At 41.7% G+C, this 23,707-nt stretch overlaps 2 protein-coding genes and 1 non-coding gene across 4 annotated transcripts; 1 reads left to right on the top strand and 2 right to left on the bottom strand.

Moving 5' to 3' along the window:
* The first annotated feature begins 1,526 nt into the window (after window positions 1–1,526).
* blm (BLM RecQ like helicase) lies at window positions 1,527–9,869 on the top strand. 2 transcript variants are annotated; one of them, XM_072434965.1, is made up of 22 exons: window positions 1,527–1,838; window positions 2,532–2,592; window positions 2,675–3,170; window positions 3,843–3,969; window positions 4,065–4,150; window positions 4,221–4,335; window positions 4,511–5,256; window positions 5,552–5,728; window positions 5,796–5,914; window positions 6,131–6,244; window positions 6,386–6,484; window positions 6,554–6,702; window positions 6,776–6,882; window positions 6,963–7,123; window positions 7,264–7,459; window positions 7,543–7,733; window positions 7,809–7,953; window positions 8,076–8,275; window positions 8,359–8,554; window positions 8,662–8,784; window positions 9,143–9,359; window positions 9,594–9,869. In XM_072434965.1, the coding sequence occupies exons 1-22, from the start codon at window positions 1,744–1,746 to the stop codon at window positions 9,754–9,756; spliced, it is 4,083 nt and encodes a 1,360-aa protein (XP_072291066.1). In that variant the 5' UTR covers window positions 1,527–1,743; the 3' UTR covers window positions 9,757–9,869. The 2 variants fall into 2 exon arrangements, with proteins under 2 accessions (XP_072291066.1, XP_072291065.1); XM_072434964.1 differs by having other exon boundaries at window positions 9,140–9,359.
* Window positions 9,870–11,738: 1,869 nt separating this feature from the next.
* On the bottom strand, window positions 11,739–22,276 carry LOC140348927 (FERM domain-containing protein 5-like). The gene is made up of 14 exons (XM_072435091.1): window positions 21,851–22,276; window positions 18,474–18,578; window positions 17,800–17,842; window positions 17,457–17,535; window positions 17,066–17,163; window positions 16,349–16,472; window positions 15,908–15,995; window positions 15,735–15,823; window positions 15,357–15,420; window positions 15,200–15,291; window positions 14,814–14,888; window positions 14,603–14,671; window positions 14,418–14,524; window positions 11,739–12,754 (listed from the first exon to the last, which is right to left on the bottom strand). The coding sequence occupies exons 1-14, from the start codon at window positions 21,953–21,955 to the stop codon at window positions 12,186–12,188; spliced, it is 1,707 nt and encodes a 568-aa protein (XP_072291192.1). The 5' UTR covers window positions 21,956–22,276; the 3' UTR covers window positions 11,739–12,185.
* A 366-nt stretch (window positions 22,277–22,642) lies between these two features.
* trnah-gug (transfer RNA histidin (anticodon GUG)) lies at window positions 22,643–22,714 on the bottom strand. Its single transcript has one exon. It is a non-coding gene; the product is annotated as a tRNA-His (tRNA).
* Between the last annotated feature and the right edge of the window lie 993 nt (window positions 22,715–23,707).

Genomic DNA, 23,707 nt, shown 5'->3' with positions numbered 1-23,707 from the left:
TCCACTCTGTATCTTTTCTTTTGGATGTTGTCGTTATGGAAATGTGTCTAATTAAAGAGAGAGCTTTGGATGTATTGACAATCTTAGATCAGGGGACAGCGCCAAAACATACAGAAATGAAGGCTGTCATTTACTGAAGCCGTTATCATTGTTGATCCATGGATAATTGTGCATGAGCACACTCTCGCTGTAAACCCTGAGTGACCTTTCCAGAATGAGGCTGTAAATATCTCCTCAAATCTCAGTGAAAAATATGATTAGCCCAGAATCAAATAACAAGTCTTTAATTAAAATACACATAGTTTCCATAGTTACCAAGAGAATAGGCACAGAAAAGACTGGGTTCCTTCTAACAACATTATGTAACACAGGAAGGTTTATGTCTTTATGAAACGTGTTATGGTGCGAATTTTCTGATATTGGATGATTAGGCAACAAATATGTGATACAATGCTTTGTCGTGTCATTGTCCAATTAGACTATTGCTTGTCCGCAGAAAAGAAGCTACTTTTTATTGTTTTTTTTCTTGTCCTCTTTGGGTAATCCTTGTATTGCACATTTTCAGCCACTCTTTTTATGAAAGGTAGTTAAATATGATTATGGCCAGATATTCTTAGATCTCTTCCATAACCAAATATATCTTCAAGAATTGCAAAGAAATGAGGCTGAGCAAAGGATCCTTGAGCTGAATGAGGATGCTTGAGGTCGACATTGTGTGTCCTTCACCACCAAAACATCCCTCACCACGCACTCACTGGAGGTGCCTTTGGACTTTCTGTTGTGGATCTTAAGACAGTGGAACGTTGCCCTCTTGTGTCCAGAAAAGCAGCTGCGATGATCCTGAAACTAAAACAAACAAGATTTTTTTTTATTTTTATTATAACAATCTAAGAAATTTAAACTGAAATGAATACCCAGGCTCACTAATGCTCACATCTCACATATAATCTAGCAAATATACACAAGCTACAGGAATACAATACCTGGCTGGGGAAATCTTCAGCTACTGGCAGTTTATCAAACACATCCTGAAATTTTAAAATATTTAATGTGTATAACCCTGATATTAACTATTTGCCAATGTCATCTGCGGGGCTCTGTATATATTGACTATTATACAAACATTACACTCATCACTTAGCTTAACATTTTGAAAAATGAATAATCTCCATATTCATTCACATTGTATCCTATACAAATGTATTTTGGTTCTCCCTGGGATTTTATCATGCCCTCCTTGAAAATTAGATGATAAATCTAATTGGCCTATCCATAATAAAGAATAAAGAATAGTGAATCTATTTTAAATGTGTTTAAATATGTGTCAGGCAAGTATGATTTATCGTTGCATTTTTCATTTCATTTTTAATTGTGTCTTGATGTCTGGTGAACACATGGTAAACGCATAGATGCCGTTTCTTTTTCTTTTTTTTAGTTTTGCCCCGGACACACTACATTACCCAGCATGCACAGGGGCTGGTACCTCGACCAATCAGAACCAATGCCTCATCGACATCGCGCAAATTCTTGGTTTCTGTTGTTTTCATTATGCTGCCCATCGTCTCACACAGGACGAATGTTTAGTTTAGTGTTTCCTTGTCCACTCCTGGATACCAGCAGACGCGAGGAGGTTCGAACAAAGCGAAGTCCTCTGTCACCACCGCGTTTGGTCTGGAGCACGAGTAATGCGAACAGAATCTGAGCTAAAGCTAAAGCTAAAGCTAGCTGCAGCAGCCCCCAGTCATGTCAGCTTTACCTCAAAATAACTTACTGGAACAACTCGCAAAACACAGCAGTGCAAACCAGAGCAGGCTGTCTTTGGCCAAACCTAAAGCGGGGTAAGTGTTATGAACGCATTACAACAGGGTTAAGGTGATGGTGTTTACTCCAAACTTTGATTTGTTCTGACAGACACAGACCCCCCCAGAAAGACAAACATTAATGCTATGAGGAACATTTATGCTTTTTATATGTGTCCCTGTTTTTCACGTGAGTGGCACATGCTGTCGGTGCTGACTAAGCATGTATTATATGAGTTAATGGTGCTGACTTTATAGTTTTTCTTTTTTTTTATTGGAGCAATGTCAGTTCAAAGAGCTGTGAACAATGCAAATACAGTGGTGCTCTAAAGAAGTACGTACGTAGTAAATCATCTTTAATGCTTACAGTTGAGTGCCTGCTTACAATCCTTTTATATTTACAGCTTAATAACATAGGACTGTAGGTGTGTCAGTGTGGATATTACAGGAAGTTTCCTGATGGTCCAATGATCAGAATGAAGCACTTCTGACCTCGTCATCCAGAAAATTAGGCCTGGAATCTCAATACATGTGACAATCGATATATTGCTCATGATATTCTACAATATAACCCGTTTTGTAAATTATTATTTTTTTAAGATACCAACGTTTTGCTATGTTAACACATGGCAGGTACAAACTTAAAATGAATACACCCAAAAATCCAAATACAAACTATCAAAATAAACTAGTTTCCTTTTTTTCTCTCTTCATTCATTTTATTTTATTTAGAAGTTTCTGCTTCAAAAAGAAGTCCACGGCAGGAACGACAAAAGTGGAAATCCCAGCCAAGGTAATGCTTACAAATGCTCTGATCAACAAACACTTATATTCATTCATTTAGTATCTAAGTCTCTTCTTGCATTTCTTTCAAGCCTGAGAAGTCTCAAAATGTCAAAATCAACAACTTCTTTAATGCGACTTCAAAAAGCAAGTTGGAGCCCTCTCAATCAACCCTACAGCCCTCTGCTCCTGTCCAGTCCACTGACCCCCGGCCCGCAGGTCTTGATGCGTCCCTTTCATTCCCTCTGGACGACTGGGATGATATTGATGATTTTGAACCTCCTGCAAAAACGAAGAACAGCCCCGAAGTGTCAGGACTCAAACGCACCAGTGTTTCAGCTTCAACGCAAGCGAAAAGGCTGAGTCCGGTCGCACAGCTCGACCTGAGAAAAGACTTAGGTTCTGCAGAAAAAAGGGATGAGGATGTCGTTTCTCCGACTCTCAGTCTGACTGAAGACCTTTTTGATTATGAAATTGAATCCCCGGTAAAAAAGACAAAAAAAAAAACTCCTGCGACTCGTAAGCCTGTTGTGAGCGAAAGTGAAGAGGACAATGAGAATCGGCCCGAGTCGGCTGTAGCTGTAACAGGTATGATTCATCCTATAGAACTCTAAACATGGTTAGGATGTGAAATTACAACAGATTGCAGATAATGCATTTATTTAAAATTCATAACAATGTTGGACATAATGTCCTTTTACAGTCCATAAAAGACAAAGGCAAATTTTAGTTGAGTTTAATTTAAAGGCGCAATGGACGATTTTTCGGCGATTTGAGAACGCAGGCGGAAGTGCGCATGCGCACTCCCCCGTGTGGACTGATACAACACACACGTGCGTTTGTTTATTAGCGCGATGGATCGCATCGCATCTCTCGTCTCCCGCAGATTTCCGTCTTCTTCTTCTGAGCCAACTCGAACAGTCTTTCTCCATCTTGATATTGTCCCGTACACTGAGGGAACTATATTATGATAGATCAATGCGCTTAGACATGCGGAAACGTGGGGACGAGCCACACGCGGCTGCAGGTGAGCGGTAGGTGCGTTTTATGATTGACACGTGGCAGGACTAATCGGCAGTCCACGCCACGAGGAAATAAGACTCAGATTTGGGCCAAAAAAATCGTCCATTCAACCTTAAATGAGAATGTATAAATAAAATGATTTGTATTCAGTTATAAACTACACTACACATGAACATTTATTCATGTTTCCTTTAGTTTAGTCTTCAAACACTTTAACACCTGTGTTTTTGTCTTTAGACAATAAGAGTAACCCGGCTCTGTCAAAAGTGATCGAAGTCTTGGATGACTCTGAGCCTGACGACTTTTTGGATTATGTCGCTCCCTCTCCAAGTCCTGTCAAAATCTCACCAAAGGCTTCTGAAAGGTTTTTATCAATTGCTTCTAAGCTACACATGTGCCAATTAAAACATTGTCATCAAATATTGCATCACACACTCGCAAAACCTCTTTTCCCAACAGGCTTAAAAATGCTGTTAAAACTGTCTCAAAAAGACAAGCGACAGTTGTATCAGAACCCACTCAAGAAGACCACTCAAAAGACCAGAGTCAGTAGATATTTCACTTAAATATGTTCCTGTATGACCGTGTTCATCTTTAACATGTTTTCCCCCACAGACGACGAGCTTTACAGTATTATGGAACGTATTTGTTCTCTGGTGGACACCATCCCGGAGCATGAACTCATCGCCCTGTCCTGTGGAAATGAGCTGCTGATTAAGAGGGCGCTGAGGTGGGCGCATGAAACCTGTGAACTATTCTGATCATGAACCTTCATTAACATAAGAAACTGTATGAAAAAAACTAAAAGCATGTTGAAGGACATTTTCCAAGCATCAAGAAGACATTTCATTTCTTTACATTCTTCAGTTGGTCCAATTTATTTTTTGTATTTGTATTTTTTTCAGGAAAAGAATTATTGCTATTGGTGGTGGTCGCGATTCCTTTCTTAAATCGCAGCAGCCAGACAGTACTGTTCTTTCTGAATCCAGCTCGAAAGACAAATCCCCAGTCGGCACACCTCTGAGCGGCTCGGCTCGGTTTCAGTTTAGAAGATCGTCTGTCATCTGTGTGGACTACGACGCGGATCCTTCTGACGGCGTTACTGAAGACGAACCTTTGCAGAAGAAAAACAAACGACCATCATTTGTGGAGGAAGACGTAGTATGCGACTCTCCGTCTACGCACAAGCCCCCGACGCAGACTTTCCTCAACAAGTCCAGCAGCATGGAGGACCCTGATCTCTTCTTTACTCCAAAAAAGCCGTCGGGTTTAGCACAGAGCAGTGGAAAAAGGACAGAAATGGGGAACTTTAAGCCTGATGACTTTAAGCCTGACGACTTTGGGCCTGACGATTTTGGGCCTAACGACTTTGGCCCTGACGACTTTGGCCCTGACGACTTTGGCCCTGACGACTTTGGCCCTGACGACTTTGGCCCTGACGACTTTGGAGATGACGACTTCGACATCGATGACTTGAACGACTCTGATATCCCTGGTTATTTTGATGAACCTACAAGCTCTTTTGTTTCGGGCTCCAGTTCTAAACCTGTAAATACAAGTATTAAAGAGGGTAGTTCCAGCAAGGCCTCATGGGATAAGAAAGCCCCCACACCAACTCCGACACAGAAGAAATCTACAGTATGTTCTCCAGGTAAATGTTTGCCGCATTGTGAGTATTTTTTTATGTTTATTTTGTAGACGTGCACAATCTCATCCAAAACAACCATTATAAAGCATACCAAATTTCATGGACCACTCTTAAATTAAGCATATTTTTATCAAAAGTTCATTATTTTATACATACAAAATCAACCTGAAGCCTTTTCATGTTTGTTGACTTTCGGCATAATGTTGTTTTTACAGTTTAATTAAGACTCATTGTCAGGATTACTTTGCTCACTTGCTTGGATAACTTTTGGATATTACTTTATGTATTCTTTTTATAGAACCCACTTTCAGAAACCCAGCCCACGACCGCTTTAGAGGCTTCAACTTCTCCCATTCTCAAGAGATGATGAAAATCTTTCACAAAAGGTTTGGGCTTCACCAGTTCAGGTTCAACCAGCTCGAGTCCATCAATGCTACTCTTGTGGGTGAAGACACCTTTATTCTGATGCCCACAGGTTGGTGATTGTTTACAGGGCCCAATTGTAACGGTCACATTTAATGCTAATGTTTTTTCTTTTTTAGGTGGTGGTAAAAGTCTGTGCTACCAGCTCCCGGCCTGCCTCTCATCCGGGGTCACGGTCGTCATCTCCCCACTCAAATCTCTCATTGTAGACCAGGTTCAAAAGTTGACTACTTTCGACGTAAGCATCGACAAATGTTACTTTACTACTAATACTGTGTATTAAAACTCCGCGATGCAGAGGGAATTGGAAATGTCTAAGGGTATGTACTGTTTAACTGCCAAAAAGACACAAAAAGAAGCACATGTTGACTATAAATACTGCTTGATAGTATTAGGGGGGGAAACTCACAAATCCACTGTATTGTAAATGCCGTTTGTATTTATGCTGTTTTAGATTCCTGCCACAAGCTTGAGTGGGGCCAAAAATGAAAGCGAGGCAACAAGGATCTACATGCAGCTCTCCAGAAAAGAACCCATTGTGAAGTTGCTCTACGTCACTCCTGAGAAGGTAATATACATTTATACATTTTCTCTCCTTTGTGTTTAATCAGTCTCGTCATGCAGAGACTCAAACCAGTGCAGTCTTTGTGCTATTGAAATGTAGCTCACGCGAATGTGATTGAAACGTAAGGATCGTTTTCTCTTGCAGATTAGTGCCAGTAACAAGTTGATTTCCGCTCTCCAAAACCTTTACGAACGAGCGCTTTTAACTCGGTTCGTTATCGACGAAGCTCACTGCGTCAGCCAGGTTTGTGCACTAATTGTAAAAACCTTTACTTACCAAGGACTTTTAAATAAACACGTTTCTTGTTTTTAGTGGGGCCATGACTTCCGCCCGGACTACAAACGGTTACACGAGCTGCGTCAGAAGTTCCCCAAAGTCCCCATGATGGCTCTTACGGCTACTGCCACCCCTCGAGTCCAGAAAGACATTCTTAACCAGCTGAACATGACCAAACCTCAAGTGTAAGCGTGTTCTCGCGGGATTACCGACAGTTACAGTGTTCAATAACATTTACATATGCATTTTTAAATATAGGTTTACAATGAGTTTCAACCGAACCAATCTGAAGTATTCCGTGCTGCCCAAGAAGCCCAAAAAAGTCGATGAAGACTGCATAGGCTGGATCAAGAAGCATTATCCACGTGAGTTCATCCCTTTGTTTTTTTTTTTTGTTCTTTTCTTTCTTCTTTAAGCAGCTGATCGAGTGTGCGTTCTGTTGCAGGCGACTCCGGGATCGTGTACTGCCTGTCCCGTAACGACTGCGACGCTTTGGCCGAGAGTCTTCAGAGAGCGGGGATCTTGGCTCTGGCCTATCACGCCGGCCTGAGCGACGGCGAAAGGGAACACGTGCAAACCAAGTGGATCAATCAAGATGGCTGCCAGGTGAGACGCTAAAGACGCTAAAGCTGTCATTCCCGCTGCTCTTTGGTTCATGAACGTGGATACCTTTTGTGTGCGTTGCAGGTCGTGTAAGAACTCGATGCATTTCAGCGTTTTAATATTCATGAATATTGTTTTGTCAGGTCATTTGCGCCACCATTGCCTTCGGGATGGGCATTGACAAGCCTGACGTGCGCTACGTTATCCATGCCAGTGTGCCTAAATCCATGGAGGGCTTCTATCAGGAGTCGGGGAGAGCGGGCCGAGACGGAGAAATCTCCCAGTGCATTCTGTTCTACTCCTACGCCGACGTGCAGCGCATCAAGAGGATCATCAGCTGTACGCGGAGTCAAATCATCGACGAAATGAGAAAAGAAAACGGCCGTCACGCTCTAATTATGTTGTCTGTTTTTTTTGAACAGTGGACAAGGAAGGAAACCAACACTCCAAGGCTACTCATTACAACAACCTCCAGAACATGGTGCAGTTCTGCGAAAATGCCATGGAGTGCCGCAGAATCCAGCTGCTGGCTTATTTCGGAGAGCTGAACTTCAACAGAAACTTCTGTAAAGAGCATCCTGACGTGAGCTGCGACAACTGCAGCAGACCCAACGTAAGAACGCATCACTCATGAACGAGTAACAGTAATTACGTCTGCGAATGCCCTGTAACGACGATGCCCTTTCAGCAATTCAAGATTAGAAATGTGACGGAGGACGTGAAGAACATCGCCAGGTTTGTCCAGGAGAAATGTGAAAAAGTTGGACAAAGATATGGCAAAACCGCTCAGCAAATGCGGCTGACCCTGAACATGCTGGTGGACATTTTCACAGGTAAGCAAGGAGTATTTTCTGTGGAATATAATGATCTAAGGCTGATTAAATGAACACAAACTATACATTTGCTAGCACTTGAGTTGAAGGGCGGTAAATAAACAATCTCACGTTCTTTTCAGGGGCTAAAGCTGCTAAAGTTCAGTCGGGTCTGTTCGCGAAGGGGTCCGCTTACTCCAAACACAACGCGGACCGCCTGTTCAAGAAGCTCGTCCTGGATAATATCCTGATGGAGGACCTCTACATCACAAACGGGGGCCAGGCTGTTTCCTACATATCGGCCGGACCAAAGGCTATGAACGTGCTGTCCGGACACATGCAGGTAAGAGTTACACGCGCCGCTGAAGGCCACGAAGTTCTCAACGAGTGCCGTCCGTGTCTGACTCTGTTCCCTCTGGACTCCAGGTGGACTTCTACGAGACCGAGAGCGTGTCCAGCATGAGGAGACAGAAGGCGGCTGTGACGCAGAGTGTGTCCAAGCGGGAGGAGATGGTTCAGCAGTGTCTGAAAGAGCTGACTGACCTGTGCAAGGAACTGGGCAAAGCATTCAGCATCCACTATTACAACATCTTCTCCACGGCCGCACTCAAAAGGATTTCTGGTGATCTATAACTGCTCGGAATACTAATGCAAATTCACAACGTGGTCCTTTTTTTTTTTTTTTTTTTTTACATTTTATAACCAGTTTACTTTCTGATGTATCCACAGAAAAGCTGTCCTCTGACCCAGATGTGCTCCTTCAGATTGACGGTGTAACTGAAGATAAACTGGAGAAATATGGAGCTGAAGTCATTCAAGTTCTACAGAAGTACTCAGAGTGGCAGCTGCCTGGTACGACACAGACGACTCATCAAACACTGCATGAAATATTCACTCCAATATGCAGTATTTATGATCCGGCCTTGTAGAGGTAGACGACTGGGCATTAACCTTCACTTTGGTTTTCTTATGAATCTCTCTATGGAAAGTTGGTATTGGTAGAATGCTTATTTAAACAACATTATTCAGGCTAAACAGAAGTGTGTTGAACCTCTTGCCAACATTCTAAAGTCCAAGAAGGTGAGCTCTGTGATGTATGATGTATCCATGTCAGTGTAGAAGTCAGATTCTCTTTTGCTCAATGAAGCGCACTACACTCACTGCACTGGGTGTCATCGTTCATAAAGTTCTTGTTTGTGTTTTAAAGCAGAGGAACAGAAGAATGCTGATGGAGATGGGTGGATAGACACGAGTCGAGGGCGCCCAAATTCCAACTTTAACTACGAGGATGATCATGACGAGGAAGCGGAGTCCTCCAGTTATTTTGGTAAAAGAGCTGGACAGGGCCAAAAGAGGAAAAAGGGGCCGTTCTTCAAATACTCCAAGAAACGAAAAGGATACAGTGGCTCCAATGGGAACTACAGAGGGTAAGTTCTGTTCTCTGTTCACTGAAGCAGCCTCCTAAGAATGAAATCATTTACTAGTCTATTAGTTATTTCTTTAAATAGAGCAATAATAATAAATCTGTCTTTGTCTTAATTTCCCCCTTTCAGTTCCTTGTTATAATTCATTAGTCCCAAGTGTATGAGTTTCCATCAGTACAGACGGTTCAAGAACTTACTGCTTTAACCTGTTGTCTGCTTTGGCTTCTCTGGATCCAGTCGTGGCAGCAGCAGCAGTACCAGGTCCTCGTCGACCTCCAGAGGCGGGTCCCGGGGCTCCACTGGGGAACCCGGAGGCAGAAGACCCGGCTTTTTAGCTGTCCCCACCCCACAGACGGGTGCACGGCCATTTTTAAAACCCTCATTTTCACATTTTACATAAAATCATTTCACTACTGTTGTATTTAATGTATATAATTAACGTTGTACATTTAATTTTATATTGGTGGTTGGATTGGGTTATTGTATCATCTTCATATTTAATAAAGCAAAATAAATATATTTGCTTTAGATTGGCGCAACTCCATTCATTTCACCGGGGCATTTTTATACAGGTTATTCATTGCTCATTTAATTTTTAAGTTTACACTTACTGTTTCAATGGCTCAACTGACAATTGGAAAGCATAATAACGTTGTACCAGTGTCATATAGAGTACAAAAAAGGGTTGGAATTTTCTGTTCATTATAACCACACTGTTACGTTATAACGTAACATTATATACGTCTAAAAAGTGTTGGAAACTTTGTTTGGATAATACTGAAACTGGTGAGAATGATCTAAATATTATATAGAGTAGTTTTCAAATTGCAACAAAATAACTTTCAATATATTCACATGACATATTCTGTAATGTCAATGATGCAATATAATTGACATTTTATGTCCTTAATGAGGGTGTTCTCATCCTTAATGAGACAAGAACACTACTGACAATTAGATAAAAATTGTCCAGGAAAATATATATTTTTTGTTTGCACCTTAACTTTGCTGGATTATTGAATATCAAATTACCACCATAATGCATGAAATGGCACCCTGAACCCCCTTCATCTCATCTTACCTGCTAGACATGGCCTTGGTGTCATATATACTGTATATGTTCTTGTTCCTGTGTTAAAGTGTAACATCAGACACACAGTACCATTCAAATGAGAAGAATGTATTCAACACTGAATAACATTGAGTAATAATGAGTTCACACGTGTTTTAATTTGAGCTCACATTGTCTGTGATCTATACATCTAAAAGCTGTCATGATTACAACATAAAGATGTCCTGGAAAATGATTTCCAGCAAAGAGTGGGAACATTATTAGGACATACTATTCCATTGTTTAATCCTGTTTTCTTTTCTCATATCCCAATGTGGCAATGGCACATTTTGGCACTGGGGCCCGCTATGGGCATGAGTTTGAGTTTATTTGGAGTAGGACGGAGCAGACGGTGTGTTACTGCTTCCACATTATTGTTTACATGCTTTACGTTTAAAATCATCTATATACCAACAATGGAAAGTGAAACCTGAACCAGGATTTGTGTAACATGGGTTTCTAAAGTGTTGTCATGGTAACAGACTCCCCTAATCTTCTCTGGTCCAGGGAGCCTGTTACCATGACGATTAACGCTGATCTAAGCTAGACCTTGAGGAACCAAATCTGGAGTGTTCTAAAATTAAAACTGGCCCCACATTTTAATCATAAACCAATGTGTGTGACAACAAAGCAATAGACCAGATAAATGGTGAAATGAGATTTGTTTAATTAAATTGTTCATAGATGCTTCAGATTCTGTGTGAAAATATTGTTTTACAAGTCTGGATTTAAAAACTATTCTGTGCTGTAAGGAGCAATCTAGAAAATATTATTGCCCATATGTCATGAAAATGTCTTGACATTTCTTAAGTAAAAAGTGCACATTCAAAACCCCTCATTAGAACCGTCCCATGAGGCTATGACATCTCTAATGACCATTCCATCTTCTAAATTACCAAAACTAGCTTCTAAATACAGACATTAAATCAAGCGTAAACATCGTTTTACACACTAATTAGATCAGATCTGAAGAAACTTCTAGTGCTGTGAATCTTTCAAGCATCTGGCATTACAGCCACTCTAACCCAGGCCAACTATTTCAGAGTTTTATCAAATTTAAATAACTTTGTACTACGAAGCAACCCACATAATAATAATAAAAATAATAACAACAACAACAGTCATCTCTCCAAAAGGCATCATCACCGTGTCCATCTTTATATCTCATCTTGTCTCTTTACCTTCTATCTTCTATCTATCTGCTCAACTGAGTTGAAATGAAGAAATATCCCTCTGTTACACAACTGTGTTGTGTAAACATTACAGTAGAGATTACAGTGCATTGAAGACAGACACTAAATGGGTTAATTATATGTGATATAAAAATACTAGTGTACAGATAAAAGCCTGTAATATAAAAATATTTGTATTGATCTATGGCCCAACCATTTCTTTAAACACTGACTTACCGCAACCCAACACATCCATTAACTTAACCCATTCGCATTCAGACAATTATATTACTTCCCAACAAAATATACAGAATTTTAAATATTACAATAAAAAATAAATAGCTTCTAATGATGTGAACCAGTTTCTTCAAAGAAACTGTTTAAATCCAGTTATTTGAGTTTTTAAAAATACCTGAAATGAGTGATAATCCCATAAATAACCGGATGAGGCTAAAAGAAGAGGCAATGTCCTCCAGTTTGAATGGAGGGTCCAAGCCTTAGAAGAGGCGCTTCTGCTCTAGAGTTCAACGTCTCCAGCAAACAGTTTCACACATCCTTAATGAGCAGCGAGCCCACCCAGCGCATCTTACAGGCAGCCCAGCGCCGCAGAGGGCAGAAGTACTCATAATGGAATTGTTGGAATTCGGGGGTTTGCCGGATGTCCCGCAGAAAAGTAATGTCCAGGTCTGACTCGGTGAGGATAATGAGAAGGAGCAACAAGACGAGCAGCAGGCTGATGGTGACCAGCAGGAGGCGCAACACACTCAGTACAAACTTATTGGCCTGTTCCACCTCACTCAGAATAGGCTCGCTCTGCTCAGTCTCCTCACCCAACACAGGACCCTCTCCTAGAGGGGTCCCGGCCTCAGACTCCCGCTCCTCCTCAATGCTGCAAGGGGTTCCATTACTGTTGCGGGACACAGGCACGTCCATGCTGTGTTCGGACACAGGGGTGGGCGGGACACTCTCTGAAGGGCTGTAGGTCTGATCTGAAAGGACAGCCAGCCCAGCAGCGCCGTCAGCGGCATGACTTCGAGAACGTGGGATGAACGACTCTCCGTGGGACACTGAACGCACCGGAGTGGAGTGGGCACTGTCCCGCAATGACTCCAGACCTACACAGACAGTTAAGAAGGAAAATACAAAATGTTATTTAATACATACTCTCCCCTGTCAGTGTTAAGTCCCTCTATAAATTATATGGTACAGTTTGTTAGATACAGTAAATTAAAATAATTGATCAAATATATATATTAGTGCATAGGTCATATATATATAGCTTGTATCCCACAGAGACACTTTATGCCCCAACTACACTACCAAGCTATAAGCCATAAAATGTACACAGTTGTATAATCTATTAGAAACTAGGTTTTCATTAATGGGCTCAACAATACACCACAGAGTTCTGTAACTTCTCCAAAACACTATCAGAGCCTTAGAGACTTTGAGATCGGCCAAAAGAATCCGAATATGTTCTACATATTGTAGGAAAATATTGTCAGGGTTTATTGACCATCAGTATCTCTGGATTAAGAAAAGTTGCCATCAGCCATGAACTTGTTGTGAGTTAATATTGATATTACAGTAATATTGTATATTTCTTTGCATTAGAACAGCAACATTAAATGTATAAAGACTTTGGCCCTCACCACTCTGATAATACAACATATTTACACCTTATGAAGTACTGAGGAAGTGTCATCTATTCTGTAATGATCGCTCTGTGTTGACAATGTAAATAATGATGTGTTGTACTGTTCTAATGTCGCATTAGTAAGACCCAAAACATCATCCTCCAGTGAAGATAGTTCTGACCAAACCAAGCTCAGGATCCGGAGATGGGCCCCCGGGTAGCGACCACTGCTCCAGAGTCCTGAGGAGATGCCCCAGAGGCATTGAAGGATGGGCCAAATGCAAAGGACCAATTTCCCCACTGGGACAATAAAGGCTAAATTAATCTAATCTTAGCTCAAATCTTTGTCAATTAAGCAATATTTTACAAGTTCTCCTCAAAATCTGCACCGCACGCACACTGCACCACTTTATACCACAGCTCAAATAACAGCTTAGCAAAGACTTTACCTGGAGCACTGCTGCTCTGAGGCTGAGTGCATGGAAGTGGGGTGCTGGGGAGGGGGGATGTACCGGACGACTCCTGCCCCGTCAGAGCAGGGTACAGAGGGAGAACACCAAGAGCCTTCCCCAGCAAACGGGGCCCCAGGCTGAGCACTCTGACCTTCACATCGCGATAGCAGTGGTTGATCATGCGCAGGTGCACATTCACCCGGGTGGTGATACGGATCAAACACTTGACCATGGCTGCTATGTGTTCAAATCCTTCCTGATGCTTTCAAAGGCCAGTCCAGGCCGCAGTCTCTCCAAAAAAATTAGGTCAGAAAATGCAACAGAGCGAGAGGTCAAGCGGCTGCGCTCTAAACTAGCACCAGACTGAGAAGACTAGGCCTGGATTAGACCCGCCCACAGTAGCTCCATACATGGAGAGGTAGACCCTCGCTATTTTAGGTTGGAGTATTTATACTACTCCAAGATATTCAGCCTCCATGCTGGGGGGAGGCTCGGATAGCAGCACTTTCAGTCCTCTCTGCCTCAGTGAGTGACACACACACCTGGCCCCGGAGCAGAAGCTCAGACGGAGCCAAATGGCTCTCCTTTGAACACCACCGTGAGTGTGGGAAAGCACCGATACTACAATGGAATTCAATGGTTTTCTTCATCCTGTAGAATATGTTTTAACTGGTTGTAAAGCCGTCTTACCCTCCATGATGGATATGTGCACAGCTCTCCTCCTTGTACGAGGCACACTGCTGAGGCGAGGGCCGTGTGTGATGGAGGGACAACTTCTGCTTGGCACTAGGCCAGGTCTGAATACAGACAATACATTATGATTAATGTGTGCAGCTCATTATGTGAAACAGAGGTTTAAGCAGCCTCGACCGCACCTGTGTATTTCTGGTGGATCACGTTTTATTTTGGCACTCTGCTCCATCACCTCTTTAGCCACCCGTCCACTGTCAAACAGAAGTGCACACTCGGCATTAATGTGGAGGAAGTAAGTCCTATGAAGAAAGTGTCTGTACGTGCCTTATTTGTTAAAACATAATGTGCGTTACAAGAAAATGCTTGCACTGATAATGATGTTGTTAAAATTACCTGTAGCGAAAACGGCTTCCTTTGAAGAACAGATTGCTACTGGACACGGTTCTCACCTGACTGGACCTCTCCAACCTGACGGAGGACACAAGCAAAGGTTATTCAGCCACAGAGCAGAGGAAGACACATTCATAAGGTAAGGTGTGTACAAGTCCTGTGTAGTGGATAAATCATCCCTGATTTTGGCTTGGATTTCCTTGGATGCATCCAAAAATAGAGATTTGTGCAGCAACATGAGGATGCTGTGGTTGCTTATTGTCAGTAGCAAATATAGTGGAACATTTGGAATTCATATACCTCCCCACATTTTGGTTACACACGGTAACAGTGACTATAAAATGACTAGAAGCAGACAAAGAAATCTGAATATTATAGGTTGTCCTCACTTGTAGAAGGCCTGGTGCTCCACCCCGCACTTCCACAGATGTTTGCAGGCCTCTGGGGTGGAGGCGAAGTATGTCAACATGCTCTTTCTGTCCTAGGTGAAAAGATGCAGTGAACACAGAGCTACAGTCGTATCAGAGGCCAGTGCCTGAGGCTCACCTCCTTCTGATGAGCATGTACGAAGAACGTCTTGCCTTCAAATTTCAGCTTGGTCACCTCCTTCCTGTCGAGACCAACATGACAAACTACTGCACCTTGTGGTATGAAATATTGTACTATGTGAAAATATCTGTCCTTTAAATCCATATTAGACAATGTGTTGTCAACAGGTGAGTCTAGACTAAAGTGGGTTGCAAAAATAAATCATTTACAGCTTTACATACACATTTTAGTTTAAGATTGGTATTAATGTTCCGTCTTAGTTACGATAAAATTAATAAAAGAGTGGAGTAAATAGAGTAGTCTATTGTAAGTCACTCAAATATCAGATATTGTTTATTGTATGTAATGAATTGTCTGTAAAGTGTCAAAGTTTACCACTTCAGAAAGTGAACTCTCCTATTCCCCTGAAGAACCACAAAGCCAAATGGCGTGAAGGCGAGGAAGGCGGAGTTTCCATATAGATCCTACAGAAAGTCAGTGACATCAGTGACATCATATACTGTATGGGTGAGTGGACAGGAGGCATTTCTCAGGGAGCACGCTCCTACCAGACAGGGGTGTGGATCCACACCATAGGTCTCCAACATCTGGGCTTTCTGAAGAAAGTTCCTCTCGGATGTTTCAGGCGTCTGTCCACTAGAGAAACACCAGAGCATCTTTAGAAATGAGATTCCTATTATCCATAAGTATTTTACACAACAACACATACATTTTATTTTAATTCGTTTGGAATGTTACATGGAACATATGAGCTCAAAATGTTTGAAAATATTGAGAAGAAAGACCTAAAGTGAAATAACCACTAGAGGGAACCAGAGTAGGGTACTTTAAAACACAGTTCCCATGTCCATCCTCAATTTGAACCTCACGGAGCGAAAAGTATGACACATATACACACAATAGTTATTATTATTATTATTATTATTATTATTATTATGATGATGAATCATGTTGAATGCTGCTGGGGTGAGAGTGGATGTGGCACTAACCAGAGTTCAGTTTTGTGAATCTCTGTGATGCGCCGCTCCAGCTTCTCCGAGTGTTTGGGGAAGAACTGGAATTTGGAGCTGTAGCCATCAGGATGTTTCCCGGGGTCGTAATCACCTATTTCAGCTGAGGAAACAGAAACAATGTCACATGTACAGCTGCTTTCACATTGCAGCCTGGGAATTCCATTCCACATTTCAAATGTGTATGTAATCTGCAAGACAAATAAACAAATCTATTCTAAATATAGCTGTATAAATAAATAATATGCGTTTGTGTTAGCACTGTTATATTCGTTGACTTATTATTTAAAATCATTATTCATTATAAATGTCTTCATCTGTATCTTGTTTTGAGCGTATGCACTTCATTGTGTATTTCGAGCTGCCGTAACAAACACTGAGATCAAATCAAATTGCATGTTGTTACAGTCTTTGCATTGTCAGACAGCACTTGAGAACACAATGTGTTAATGTCCGGAAAGTAGTAGTGTTTTAACAATAAAAGCAGCACTTGGATGCTCTACACAGCTCTACAATGACTTTGATGCTAATCAAAGCTCTGCTCATGGACTTGGACTCACGTTCTACTCGTTGGTCTTCACGGTTCTAATGTAAGTGTCAGTGTGGAGTGATCGTGTGACAGCTCATTCTGTTATTCTGAAGCTTCAACTCAAAGAGATTGGGGACAGTTTAAATGACTGCAGAGAGTATTCATACCCTGTAGGATGTGGGCAGCCAACATGGCTGCCTCTGAGCTTTTGCACAGCAGCCGGCCGTGGTACAGATCTCTCTTGATTTGGAGGAAGACAAGATATCTGCAAAAGCAGGAGGTTAGAGCTTGAATCAATTCTAAAGCAGCAGGTTGAGTATTTCAGTGTCACCATTAAAGTTGGCAAAGATATGTAGTCTCATCTGTCATCTACTGATGAATTGGCAGCTTAGTTTTCCTCCCATTAATGTGAAAATCTAACCTGCATGTTCCAGAGTCTAAATCAGTTGCATGAATTGTTTACAGCCACCGATGTCTTTTATGAAACTCTAAGTACACTCAAGCATTAAATGATGTGTTGTGCTCGTTGCCATGTGTGTGCTGTGGTGATTGACATACCGTGTGATTTCCTCTCTGAGAGCAGCGGGCTCCGGAGGGTAGAACTTGACTCTGAGACACATGGTGAACGAGGGCTGAGCTGGAGGAGCCAAACACCATCAGGTTAGGGAGCAACGAGCATGGAAATGCAAGTTAACCACGTTCCATAGACTCATACATTATTCTTAGACCTTAAACTACTATTTCTGTAACAATTTTGATTTTGCATATCTAACTCTATGGATGTGCTTCTTGTGATAAAAGCACACGAAGACATTTGTGCCATTACTACTGTAAATCTGCTCAAACTACATTTAACGACACAAAAGAGTGACACGGACTGTGCAAACATCGTAGAACTTACATTTCAGCTGCTTTGCAATTGATTTGGGTAATTCCAACCAGTGCTGTAAAAAACAAAAGATGAAATAAATGTTGGCAGATAATGTACACCCTTCAATTCAATGTATAACTAAATGTTTTCACACATTATTTTAGTCAATATTTTCTACTAATAAAGTCAAAACTATAATAACCCTGTTCATTGTTGTTGTTTTTGTCTCATTTCGAAAGTGGACATGTTTTTAAATCAAAGTAAAGTAGTGATGCTTAAACGTGTGTAGATGATTTTGACAGATATACAGTATTATCCCCTTTACAGGCCCGTCCCTACAGTGCATGCTGGGACTTTTTTAACAGAGCTGCATCTGTTCCTTTCCACGTATATCTCTCATCTCTGCTTTTCACAGATGATGTTGCCGTGTTGGCCTTCAGCATGTATGGTGTGATGCCAAGTATGAAGCGTCGGAGGTGAAAAACAGCACCTCCCACGGTGCCTCTCCTCTGCAAAAGGCTCAACTAAGGTGTTGTCGACAAGAGTATAAAACATTTTACAAATCAAATCGCTGTACTTCTAATTAGTTATTCAGTCCGAAATAATTCAGCCCCTCTGACACACGCTCACAATTGTCTGTAAATGAATAATGAATGTAACAATCTGTTCCGATGCAGACGCTGCGTCTGTGAAGTGCGTCTCACCCGCTGCTTGTCTGGATCCACGTATCTGATGCCAAAGTAGTCTTTCTCCAACAGGTTGAGGTGGAGGCAGATCAAGTCAAACAAGTACTGGCCCTTCGCGTCACGCTGTGGATTGAACAGACCAAGTGCACAAATATTCAATAACCAACCGTTTTTGAGCTTCGTAAAATCAGATTTACACGTGTGTAAATGTATTTGTGGGTATTTGTTATTGTTACCCAGGTAACTGCTGAGTGAACATGAAAGCACTAATGTTTTAAATTCAAAGAGGCCATCAGCTCCCACCAAATGCTTTAATGAAGAATACATATTTAACGTCATGTATCCTAATACTTTGGGATTAGTGAAGGTATACATTGGGTATTAGGTAAGGTATTGCAATGTATACATTCAGTATACATTGTTTAGCACAATATTCAGCAAGTATAAGGTTGAGCTCATGATTGCATTTTTGAACATCTTTGTTCTAATCCGCAAAACAGAAGTGTGAACAGTTCACACTTATTGAACTGGGTTTCATATAAGCTCCAAAATAATATTTTTCATCATGACTAATTCTAAGAACAGATTGTTGAGACTGTGCTTCGGTGCTTTCAGACAGGACCCACGCCAATACACCGACAGCAGTTTAAGCACAGAGCGGCACGAAAGGCTCTCCTTCCCACACAAAGGAGCACAGCTCAAAGAGTCCTTTGTTTGGCCCTGGGGACGGGATAGGGGGTTGCTCTGGCACTGCAGTGCTGAGGTGGGACACCAGGATGAACTTATGAAATGTCCATGAGAGCGGGAGGACAAATAAAGAAAATAACACAAATGTATTGTCTCATTGCTGGTTTTCTATGCTTTTACAGGACTATAAACTGGAATCTAAAAGACAGTGGAAAGCTATTCAAACCTGCATCGCCTGAATGCAATTGTAAATCCACGCTGGTGAAAAGATACATCACTGAATCAACTCTGATTGTCCATTTTGTTGGAAATTTGAGTCTTCAGAAACCCACAGTATGACATAAAACCAGAGCCACATTTACACCTTTTTGCATTTGTTGAAACCAGCACTGGATTCTACAGAAAGATGAAGACAGGGACACATCTGTGAGTTAAAGCTCATTTAATCTGGATCTGAGCGTCTAATTACTTGAAGAGAGAGTATTCTGGTCTTGCAAAACTATGATGAGACCAGGACTTTTTCTTAAGGCAATGAGCCATGTAACTTGAGCGCTGAGTTTCCAAGAGTTACTAGTTCAGTCACTAACTCCAGTCTCCACACACAGGCCTGTGCTGAGCCCCTCATCAGGGCCTTTAACTCTGCCAGTGTAATCAGGTGGTGACTATAATATATTTAACATTACACATTCATGATTTAGTATAATCACATGTTTCAAGAATGTTCTCGCTTAAGTGTGTAAAGAAAGAAAACAACAATTATACTAAAATCAGGAATATTATTGCGGATCTGTTGGAGACTTTGATGTAGAATGTAGAAGAGTTCATCCAACAGCAAAAACAAATATCTGGGGATTCATGTGATTTACTTCTCTGCTTTCAACACCCAAACCTAAGATGCAATTCAAATAATAAACATTTTATGAGATTTTAATCATGGGACCTCGTCATTAGCTCACACAAAGTTCCATTTTGATTGACAGGCATGTTTGAGTAATCCTTTATTGCCCTGTTCATTTAATTCAAGTGTTAATTTACATTTTGACCAACCCCTATCCCCGCCTACTCCGGGTCATAGGTTACAACATGTCGCCAATACAATTATTTAAATCTGCTGCTTGCGGAGAAATGCCACAAAAAACATTTTAGGTAAACAAAATGTCATGATGTACACATGTTATAATTTAATGCATATGTCTTCTTTAAACCTCTCCCCTCAACACCAGTGTTAATCTTTTTTCCACCCAAAACAATTGTGGAGTTTGCAAATGAAGTCATTGGATTTAGTGACAGTGGAACGTTTTCGAGCATTTTCTAAAAACTGCTCATTTCCCATAATCCTCTTGCTATCGTTACATAATAAACATCTTGTAGGGGAAAATAATCCCAACTGCATATGACGACCGGGTCAAAGCGCTGCAGAGCTCTGGATAACAAAGGGTGCATCCTCATGGCAGGACTGGAGAATACTTCAATATGTTTTGGAAGCAAGTGAGGACACCACCTCCCCATTTGGCTATTTCCCCCCCCCCACAAACTATTTAGTGGTTTGAGACAAATGAGGTTTATTGATTAAAGATAAACTTTGGCACTCAAATCTGGCAGCCAAGACAATAAGAAGTGTCTTACTTCTGACCCAGAAACAGGTGTGTGAAGGAAATAAATGAGACGGGGCAAAGTTTTCGCAGGGTCTTTACAAACTGAAGCTATACCACAGTAACTGGAGTCACCAGGGAAACGGCCGTCCCAAATATGCTCAAGTCCACAACTGACCCTCTCCCAGCACTTTCCCATAAAAAGCTTTGTGGATCTTAACCAGGACAAATACACCTCAAACAAAGAGGAGAGCACACATAATGCCAGACCTACAGACATCACCAAAATGAACCAATTTGCCTTCCCAGTTTCCATCCTCATTTCTGTGGTTTGGGATCATGTCTGCAGCTTCCTCCAGACTCCACTTCCCCTTCCACATGTTGTCACTCCATGTCTCTTGACACAATTAATCCCTGCAGAGATTTTAGGCCCTGGTGATATGACCGAAGTAGTTAGTAGTACTGTAGTAGTACTGTAGTAGTACTGTAGTAGTACTGTAGTTTCCTCTTTCTTACAGTTGATATGTGTCGCTCTGTCACCATTTCCTTCAAGACTGTTTGCTGTGTGGGCAGTTCAGGGAAGCCACAGTCCACACAGTGTCCAGGACCATGTTTGATGTTCATATGAAGAGTTAGTTCTATTATGTCACAAGTGTTGAGGGCTGATCTTGCTGCCCCCATAGGGCTCTGAACAAAACATATTTTTACTTAATTAAATCCTATTCTTGAGAGTTTGAGCACAAGCTATTTGCGTTTTAGTCCCATCCAGACATGATGGTGAGGAGAGGAGATCCAGAGGCTGATGGAGACAGGCTGTAGGCCTATAAGAAACGAGTAGGCCTACAATTTACCTTATTCCATCTTCAAAAATGAAAAGTTGTTTAAACAAGCCCATTTGTTTTGTGACAGACAAACTCTCACAGTCACAGATGGCAACACGACACCTCTGTGCATTATTCATAGAAGATCTAAGGAAAACTGCAAGCAACAGAATCACATGCACACAACGAGCAGAGGTTACACTGCTCCTCATGCAAACATCACACAGTGGTGTACAGAGGTGTACAGCGGTGTGCAGAGGTGTGCAGTGTGCACAGTGGTGCACAGGTGCCTGACCTGGATGCTGCATGTGTATTCTGTGTCGTCCAGCAGCCTCACGGTGCAGCTGTATTCCCGCTCCAGAGTCTTGATGCTGCCGCTTTTAAATCGGCTCAACATCATCTTCCCCGGGGCGCCACGTCAAGGACCATAGGACCAGAACAATGAACTCAACCGCAGAACAACTGTGGATGTCCCATTCTTAGCTCCAATAACAGACTTCCAGCCGCTGGTTCAGCTGCGATGACCGGCAACATTGTTCTCCCGCGTCGTGAACATGTAGCGCGGTTATTGCAGTCCCAGGTTTTCCCGCATTCAGATCCATAAATGCATGTGAGAAACTCCAGTGCGCGTCCTGCGGGCTGATCACGCGGATTATCTTTCAGCTTTCACTGCTGCATATGGAGAGGGGGGCGGGGCCTCGGAGCACTGACGTCAAAATCAACCAACGAAAGAAAGCATCAATCTCAAACAATTATAAACCTGGACTAAAGGCAGACATAACAGAAGCATAAATCACCCACAGCATGTCCTCAGAGACACACTGCTGATGTGTGTGGAAGGAGAATCCACATAAAGCTTCTACACGTGTTCATGTTGTGTTTGTTTCTCCTCCCCCTCGTGAAGGTGAGGTGTGACTGCCCCCTGCAGGCGAACCCTGTGCACTACACTTCACACCGTGCTGCGGTTATTGTCTAATAAAGGAACATTATGCAATTTAGAGCCTCAGTTCAGCTCTAAAACATGGGAATTTCTCGAGTCACAAGTATTCCAACGGCAATGTAATAAAAAAAACAGCGCACGCTTTTCTGCCGTGACCCGGAGTCGAACCGGGGTTGCTGCGACCACAACGCAGAGTACTGACCACTATACGATCACGGCGAGCTGCATGTGTCATCTGGACTATGAAAACTGTATCATAGCTGTCCATACAATAATGTTATAAGTAAATAATAGCCTATTCTTATCAGCCTGTCCATGGGTTTTAGAGGAATAAACATATAGCACTGTTTCCATAGCATTAGCAATCCAAAACAGAATATCATCGGCTGACTTTTGAATGGTCAAAAGTCCCCAAATAACACACTGAGGAATCTGAACCCCAGGAATGTGCCACATCACGGGTCTAGTCTAAAATGTAAGAGGCAAAACATAGTTGCTAAAAATCCTCAGAAGCCTGTTTTAATGATCATATAATAGACTTTTCAAACGATCCCACTTTACCCTATTATAGCAGGATGTTTGAGTGAAATAATGGCAGCGCATCAATAACTGTTTCTAAACCTTTGAAGACCATATGACACATTAGACTACACTAAAACAAAGGGAATATGATACAAGATTTTACCAAAGATTTTGGTGTTTTTTCTCAAATAAGGCAATTTAAATGAAATGTATCATGTCACTTCTGGTTTGACATGGCCAACAAATATGACATAGGTGAAGGTAATTCCACATTCCAGGTTACTTAGCAACCTGATTGGAAACAAGGGCCAAAGTCCATTTAAGTCATACAATAGTTATGATTTTTTTTTCAAATAATTACACCTGACAACACGTTTAATTTGTTAAATGTCTCAGGTTTTGAGCATGATTTATTTGTTTTTCAGAGCAGTCTTTAGTTATGACAAGCCTTCAGCACCCGAGACTGTCCCAGAGGCAGCTAGAGTACCATGGGCCCCCAGTAGAGGGCAGCCTTGTATCGCATATAATACAATTGTTCCTGCTCGTTATGGATTGGCTTCATAATTCATTTGTATGTGACATTCATTTCTAATAACAACTCCATTAAGCCAGAAGATTTATTGTGAAAGCTCATCTCAGAATATAATTGCCGGATTTATTCAACACCCGGAAACTGTCGGCTGGGCTCAA

The sequence above is a fragment of the Eucyclogobius newberryi genome, unplaced genomic scaffold, assembly GCF_026437365.1.
Source record: "Eucyclogobius newberryi isolate DKJ021-1_F unplaced genomic scaffold, fEucNew1.0.hap1 SCAF_7, whole genome shotgun sequence".
NCBI lineage: Eukaryota > Metazoa > Chordata > Actinopteri > Gobiiformes > Gobiidae > Eucyclogobius > Eucyclogobius newberryi.
Note: the sequence above shows the minus strand (reverse complement) of the source record. Positions and strands in the feature narration are given on the sequence as shown.